Source organism: Epinephelus moara, chromosome 8, assembly GCF_006386435.1.
Source record: "Epinephelus moara isolate mb chromosome 8, YSFRI_EMoa_1.0, whole genome shotgun sequence".
Lineage (NCBI taxonomy): Eukaryota > Metazoa > Chordata > Actinopteri > Perciformes > Serranidae > Epinephelus > Epinephelus moara.
Genome location: NC_065513.1, coordinates 45969103 through 45977715, shown reverse-complemented (window position 1 = coordinate 45977715; position 8613 = coordinate 45969103). Strand labels below are relative to the sequence as shown.

The 8613-nt window shown below is 40.8% G+C and overlaps 1 protein-coding gene across 1 annotated transcript in view; it reads right to left on the bottom strand.

Annotated features, from left to right (window-relative positions):
• The window catches only part of LOC126394935 (protein mono-ADP-ribosyltransferase PARP14), a 118703-nt gene that overhangs the window by 95358 nt on the left and 14732 nt on the right, over positions 1-8613 (bottom strand). The window contains exons 7-14 of the mRNA XM_050052076.1: positions 8384-8530; positions 7999-8074; positions 7227-7463; positions 4193-4414; positions 3636-3762; positions 3050-3199; positions 1132-1194; positions 776-961 (exon numbers count right to left, since the gene is read on the bottom strand). Of these exons, the coding sequence (XP_049908033.1) occupies positions 776-961; positions 1132-1194; positions 3050-3199; positions 3636-3762; positions 4193-4414; positions 7227-7463; positions 7999-8074; positions 8384-8530 (1208 nt within the window). The remainder of the gene's footprint in view (positions 1-775; positions 962-1131; positions 1195-3049; positions 3200-3635; positions 3763-4192; positions 4415-7226; positions 7464-7998; positions 8075-8383; positions 8531-8613) is intronic.

The following is an 8613-nucleotide window of genomic DNA, read 5'->3' as shown; positions in this document are numbered from 1 at the left end:
GTCATAGTATGTTGTCTGAAATCATGAAAAAAATTATGACAAAACGTCCTCGGACAGTATCACGAAGAAAAGTTATAGAAGAAATTATATAAAGATCTATAAAGTTGTATGAGACTTGAATTTTTTTTATTTATTGTTTTAAATTTATTGCTCTTATTTGATTATGTTACTGTTTTTAGTATTTTATTTCTGTTTCTGTGCAGCACTTTGGAAACCTCCGTTTGTAAAATGTGCTATATAAATAAAGTGGATTGGATTGGAAATGCATGCATCATCTTTTAATCATCAGCCGTCCATTTCAATACTTTTACTTCCAGTAGTCTGTATTTAATACTCTGCTGCTGAATCAAAGTGGGCTCCACTAACGTGCTCAGGTCTGCTGAGGCCGACGTTAAAGGCTAATGAACTTTAACATCTGATGGTGGATGTGACACAAACTCTGTGCAGACAGAACCTACTGTCCCTGCGCATCACATTACATCACATCACATCACATCACATGCCTCACCTGTCTGCTCTAACAGCCAGATGAGTAAATAACACCAGAGAAATCAGTGTTTCACAGTTTATCCCATCAACATGACTGACTGCACAGGGAACCAGTGAAATGACAGAAATGACAAACAAAAAACGAGGAAACACGAAAGAGGAAACATTTGAGAGAAGTCAGACTGAGTGTCAGTCCCTGCAGGAGGAGAGCTTTCACAGTAAAGAATAAACAAAGCTTAAATAATCAGAATGATGTAAAGTATATATAGATTCTGTTTGTGCAGACCTGTTCCAAGCGCTGGGAAGGAGACCGATTTAAACTTGTTCTCTTCACAATACTTCAACAAAGAGTAAACGATGTCCTTAATCTCTGCAGGATCGTTCTGGCCGACAACGTGGATGATGTGTCTGCTGGGCAGCAGGCCGCCTGACGTCATGATGAACTGGCTAGGCTGGTAATTCGGAGAACTCACTACAGAGAGGAGCCACACAATACTCATAACACAGCTGGATGCATAGTTCAAATCGTCAGCAAGGGGAGAATAATCATTTGTAAAGTAACGGATGAATGGTTGAAAGGTGACGCTGAAGAAAAGAGCATGAAGTGAGTGGATGAATCAAGGTGAAGCTGCAGCTACGTACCTATCTGTGAGCACTCCAGCCGAACTGTTAACCCAGCACTGTCTAAGATCGCCTTTGACACTCCTGAGAAATTAAAAGAGAAGAGGCCAATAAATGACTCTGCTGTGAGTCAGAGAGGATATATGAACCACAAAAAAGAAACACAAATCTTTTGTTTAATTAAATTAGGGATGCACGATATATAGCGTGCCGATAAACTGTCGGCCGACAATGGAACATTTTTATAACTATACATTACTGTATCCCAATAATTAAAATTATCATTCATTTAATTCATTCATTGACTTAACGAGGGCAGTGTCTTCACACCCAACACAGTGGGTGGTGGCACATGTACCTTTAAACTTGGTTTGCAAGCCGCCAATAAACACAGAGAAGAAGAAGAGCAACTGCAGCATGGTGTCTAGAGAGCAAACAAGTCACAATGTGGACGTCTTTGACAGTTCCACAGGAAGACAACAGGACTGTGCCAAAGGGTCTGTTTTCCAACCACCCAACACCCCACCGAGCCTGGTCTCACTCTGAGGTTATCGAAATCTGACGTTTGGGCAGTGACTTGCAGCATCAGAAACCAACAAAAAAAGCCGTCCTGTAACTTTGGCATGATACGCAGCCGCTTGACGTTGTAGTTTAATGGCGCCCAGTGGATCGCCCGGTAGGTGTATTTATTGATTTACATAAAGCGTAAATCGATTATTCCCTCCCTCTTCAGAAATGTAAACGCTGTGGTCTAAGAGGTGTCGCACTCCTTTGGTTAGGCAGTTATTTAAATAAAATATATCAGTTTGTAACAATCAACAATACTGAATCACATCTACGAAGAGTAACCTGTGGTGTTCCACAAGGTTCAGTATTGGGACCTCAGTTATATATACTTTATTTAAATTATATTTGTACGATATCTAATGTATTGAAATGTGTAACATTTGCTGATGAAACACATTTATTTTATTCAGGTGAGGACGTGAAAGAGTTATTATAAACAGAGGAAAGGGAACTGATCATGTTGAAAAAAATTGTTTGCTGTAAATAAGTTCTCACTAAAAGATAAAACAAAATTTATGGTGTTCGGTGGCATCAGGGCTAATTGTGAAATAAAACTGAACTTAAATGGTGTTGAGATTAAAAGAGTATATGAAATAAAATCTTTGGGTGTGATTATAGATCACAAAGTGTTGGAAGCCACACATAGAACATATTAAACTGAAATTATCCACATCTATTGCTGTTATACAACAGTGTAGTTGATGAATGAGAAATGTTTGTATACATTGTATTGTTTACTTTTAATTTCATATATGTCCTACTGTGCTGAGATTTGGGGAATTGTTTATAAAACACATATAGACTCTATAATTAAACTTCAGAAAAGAGCCCTCAGAATAATACATAAAGCTGATTATTGTGAATTTACTAATCACCTGTTTACAGCATCTGGACACTGTGTATTTAAAAACATTGGAAATACTTTTTCAAGTTGTCAACAAAAAAACCTTCTTGTCAGTATTCATTTTTTTTAGATTAAGAGAAGAAAATTAGAATTTAAGAGGGTTGTTTATTTATGGAACATGTAAAGTTAGAATGTAAAATACAGATGTGTTTCTGTTTCCTTTCTTTGGCAGTTTAAATACTGATGACAGATGCCTTCACAAAATGAAATGGATGCAAAGTCACATCGACCTTCCACAACAAAATTCTCATCAGTTCGTTCTTGAGTCCACCTGGATGTTTGCGTCAAATTTGAAGAAATTCCCTCAATGCGTACTTGAGATATCGAGAATAAGACGGATTAACATAGCACCCCCTGCTGGGGCTATCACGTGCTCTGAGAACTTAAACATTAAAAAAAAAAGTCTTTTGTGAGGATCACTCAGTGAGACAAACAGAATAATGGTGAGGAGGAGAAAAAAAGAGTCACCTGATTTAAGGGTAAAGTCCTGATTGGAGGAGTTGATTATGACATCACAGGCCTCCTTGGTGATGTCTCCAGATGACACCTCGAGGGTGAGCTGACCCATCTTCATCTGATACACACCGAGGGAGGGGGACGACACCTGACTGAAGGAGGCTGAGACACACACACACACACACACACACACACACACACACAACTTTGTAAAACTTTCCTGAGTTTTGCTATATATGATTGTCCCATCCAAAGAGCACCTCAAGCAAACAATTTGAGTCCTGGAAGCGCTCCTTCATAGACATTTTGTACAACTTAGCTTTGCTTTACATAAATTATAACTACATTATATTAATTTATATATTCGTGATCAGAACTAGAGTTAAAGACAGAACTGCCAACACTGCTTTGAGACGGATTTGAAGACTTAAAATAAATAAACACTGCTTTGAGACGGATTTGAAGACTTAAAATAAATAAACTTATCGTTCTGTTTCACTAAAGAAAACGTACATATTTTATCATATTCCGTTTCTGACAGTATTTTCCCCCGAATCCAACACTGGAGCTTTAATAAAAGGTTTTTGGTGTTTCTCACCTGAGGACTGCTGTGGCGGAGAGGCGGAGTGGCGAGGTGAATGTCTAACTGGTGACTCGTTGAATCCCTGAGCTTCATGTTGGATGTTTCTCTGAACAGTCTGACCTCTGAACGCCCTGCTGAAACACTGACGGACAACATGTTGCTGTTAATTACAGAAATACATCAAAATGGATGCACCAGAATAAATCTTATCATTTAGTTTATTACATGTAACGTTCAATTTGTTAAATGTAACATAGTTTATTGGATGTAATTTTTTTAATGTAATGTACTTTATTACTTGTAACACGTAGTTTATTACATGTAACATTTAGTTTATTGAACGTAACATTTAGTTTATTAAAAGTGATGTACTTGATGATGTTACATGTAGTTTATTGCATGTAATGTTTTTTAAACGTAATGTACTTTTTTACTTGTGATATCTAGTTTATTGAACGTAACATTTAAATTATTGAACATAACATTTAGTTTATTAACTATTTAAACTTGCTGTCACCATCAGAACGTGGCGAGCACTTAAACATGCCGTCCACAGAGACATAAAAACTCACATCCACAGTTTGGCTGTCACTCGGGTGAACAACGATGGCCACCTCTCTCAGATGGCGAGGATTCAGTCTGCGGCTGAATGAGTGGATCTCCTGCAGCAGGAATCTGGAAACCAGGTCTTTGGGGAAGCTCAGGTTTCCGGTGCCAAGGGCCGGGAAGGACAGCGACGCCATCCGACATTTCTCAGCCTCCTCTAGACAGTAACTGATGATGGACAGTAACTCCTGAGATACGGAGACGGCACAGAGAGCAGGTGACACTGAGGTTAGAGAGGCTGCTGGTGAAAACAGTCAGCGGTATGAAGTCAGAAATAAATAAGGGGTCAGTTAAATAATTATTAGACATTTGTGTGAAGTTTTTTCACAATTAGCGTTTGGATTTTTGAGCTATGGCCAAAAACATGTTTAATGAGGTCACATTGACCTTGACCTTTGAACTCTGACAACAAAATTCTACTCAGTTTATTCTTCAGTCAAAGTGGTTGTTTGTGTCAAACTTTTAAAAATTCCATTTAGGTGTTCTTGAGATAGCCACGAGAATGAGACAGATGCAAGGTCACACTGACTTTTGACCATTGAAATCCAGTCAGTTCATCACTACTACAAGTGAATGTTTGTGCCAAATTTTAAGAAATTCCCTGAAGCTGTTCTTCAGATACAGCATTCACAAAAATGAGACAGACGAGGTCACGGTGACCTTTGACCACCACAATCCACCAGTCCATCATTGAGTTCATGTGAATGTTTGTGCCAAATTTAGAGAAATTCCCTGAAGCTGTTTTTGAGATATGAAGGTGGGCTGAAAGGTTCATAGGCTGACTAAGAAGGAGTAATGTCAGAGCAATGAAACTTGTCATGCATTAAATTCCATCCTCCCTGTCACTAACTGCATTGTTTCCTTCTAGTTAAACTTTGTCTAGACTGACAAGGTGTCAGTCAGTGTCTGTATAATTCACGTTTTTATATTAGTGTTTGTAATGATTTGAGTTTTGTGGTGGACGCCAGGAAGATTAGCAACCGCTGAGGTGGAGGCTAATGGGGATCCAAATAAATAAACAATAAACAATAATTCTAGTTAAACCCACATTTGACAGCTAATCGAGGACTTTGAAAATTAGTACGACAGAAATTTCATGAACATGGACAAAATTTGGCATTGTGGTGTTATCAAAGATCTGCAGAAAAAGGGGTTAGCCCCAAAGGACATTCATGCTGACATGGTTGCTACATTAGGGGACGATGCTCCAGTTTTATCAACTGTGCAAAAGTGGGCAGCTGAATTCAAGAGGCGTAGGGAGAGCCTTGAAGATGACCCAAGGTTCGGACATCCTGCCACAGCTACTACCCAAGAAAACTTTGATCGTGTTCACCACATGATGATTGGTGACAGAGGTTTGACTGTTAATCAGATAGCTAACGCTGAAAGAGGAGAGAACATTCTGCACAATGAACTTGGCATGTCGAAGGTTTCCGCTCGGTGGGCGCCACGGCTTTTGACCCCTGATCAAAAGCACACCAGGCTGGTCATGTCGCAGGAGAACTTGACACGTTTGGAAGCAGATCCAGCTGGTTTTCTTGAACGTTTCCGAACCCAGGATGAGTGTTGGGTCCACCACTTCGAGCCAAAGACAAAAAGGCAGTCCATGCAGTGGAAACCCCCCTCTTCACCACCTCCAAAGAAGGCCATGGTGGTGTCATCAGCAGGGAAGATGGCTTCAGTTTTCTGGGATGCAAAGGGCATTGTGTTTATTGGCTACCTTCAGAGGGGCCAAACAACATGCTAACTTGCTGAAGCAGCTGCGAAAGGCGATCAAGACAAAATAGCCAGGAAGACTGACGAAGGGGTCTTGTTTCATCAGGACAATGCTCCAGCACACAAGTCTGTGGTCACAATGGCTGCTGTGCATGACTGTGGCTTTGAACTGGTTGATCATTCTCCATATTCACCTGGTTTGGCACCATCTGACTATTTTCTGTTCCCCAACATAAGAAAACACTTGGCTGGGAAGCAGTATCAGACTGATGATGAGGTCATATCAGCTGCTGAGGACTTTTTTCACCATCAGGGTGAGAGCATCTATACCAAGGGGATCCAGTCGCTGCAACACAGATGGAAGAAGTGTGTAGACCACAGGGGAGACTATGCTGAAAAATAAACCACATTTGGTCAAATCTGACCACTGCATCATGGTCAGCCAGTGAACTTTTCGGGACAAGAGAATATTTGCAGTTTACTTAAAGAGGTGGAAATTAATTCATATATATGTAAAGTGCTTGAAGATTCAATCATAACAAAAGTGTCTGTCATTCAAGAGAGACAATAAAAACAAACGGGATGGTCACAGTTGTCATATTGAAATTTAAGGTGTGCTGATGGATTCATGTTGTCAGCTTGTACACTGAATAACATGCAAGAAAACATTCCACCATAAAAGTTGCCGTTTAGCTGCTGGCAGTTGGTAAAGTCAATTCAATTCTTTTATCTTGGCCTACACTGAACCGAACTGAACTGAACCATCCTACTTGGTGGAAACGAGGCTTTTGATGTACAGATTACATGTTGGTTTTGGTATCTAATCTCCTACATTCTACTCTACTCCCACAGGAAGTAACTGTCTGTAAATGTAAGGCACACGATAGCTGAGGATCCAGATCTAAAAGTGACGGAGGAGCCGATGTAGCAGCAAACGCTGCTGCTGAAGCTCCAGAAAAATGTTCTTGCTCAGATTTAATTATGTCTGTGAAGAAATGGCGTTTGACTGGTTTAAGTTTCTGGTCCAAGAGTTTCTTTGAGTGCAGAGGAAATGGATGAATGATGATAACCTATCGCATTCATCTCTCAAACTCTTTGACCTCACAGACTTGGCTGCACTCTGTTCCAGCTGCAATGTCGCTGCACCCAGTCTAGACAGTGCTTGTGATTCCAAGAGACATGTTCAGACATGCCCCAGATACATGTCTAGTTTTTCAGTTTTCACAATAAACACCCTGTTAAAATAAATACGTGTAAACATATCAATAAAATAAAACCCCTCACCTCCTCCGCCTGGCCGGCTCCGTTGTTCCAATATGGGCAAACAGTGTGAAAGACCTTACGACACTTAAGGTTAAACCCATCTGTGACGACGACGTCGCCGTACGGCAACGGGGACGACCCGGCTTCAGACCGGACAGCTGACTGCAGGTTGTGACCAGCCGCCTGCAGGATCGCTTTGGACACAGCTCCCTGGTTCAGGTTCATGTCCTCTGAGATGGTGTTGACGATGACGTCAGTCTGCGGGCCAAAAACACAGCATCGTACACAAAGTTAGGACAGCAACTGAAGGATCAGAAAATTAAGATGTTACTCCTATAGAAGCTCCAGTGTATCAGATTTAGGAGGACATAGTATCAGAAATGGAATATAATATAATATAATATAATATAATAAGTAGGTTATGAGCTGTTTATATCTACATAGGGAGCGGATGCTCGTCTACAGAGTTCTTGCGGTGTGTTTCCAGTGTGTCTGATCTGTTCTTTACCCGTCTCACTTAATTTCAGTGATGTCTTTGTGTTCACAGACTTCAGATACTTCAGCAGTTACTTTGATGAGATTATAAGATTATCATAGCTGACAGAAATAATGGACAAAACATCGAAAATAAAATCCATGTTTAACGACTGGAATCGCTCTTTAAACCAGGGTTAGTTTCATTCACAGGAACTTTACTGCCATCTAGTGGATATTTTTATCTAAACCTCCTCCATGTCATCAACAGGTGGCACACACACATTAATAGTTTGTGCATCACAGGGTCAGGACTCACAGTCTGGTCCTGGATGTTTCCCTTCAAGAGAACAATCTTCAGACCCTCAGCTGTGGTCTGCTCCAACCTCCCCGACCTGCAGCCAATCAGAGAACAGGACTGATGTCATCACAGTGAGTCACCATTACTGTGTCCAAAGTTTGTTTTTGTTACTCAAAAGACAGAAATCGTAGCGCCTGCAGACTTCCTGAGCTGCATAGCATGTGTTCTTCATTTCACATTTTGGTGTTTTTATTTTGAAGCATTGACCCTGGTCTTGACTTGTTAATGACCCTGTGATGGACCAGGTACTAAAAACATCTTAAATAATGTCCTCAATACTTTTTCAAGAACAAAATCAAGAAGACAGAAGAAGAGCAATGAAAGACAAAGAGAACAACCTTACCCTCCATGCCCTCCGGACCGGGCGTGTCCCCTGAGGCTGTGACCTCCGCTGTTACCTTGCAGACCTCGTCCTCGTCCTCCACCTCCTCTTTCACTAAAGCGACGGCCCCTGGGCGACTGGCTCTGACCTCGACCCCATTGATGCCCACTGGGAAGTGAACAGTAGAGTTTAAACACTCATACAAGTCTGTGTGATTTAAACCTCATAGGCCCCGATCACACAGAAAGCAT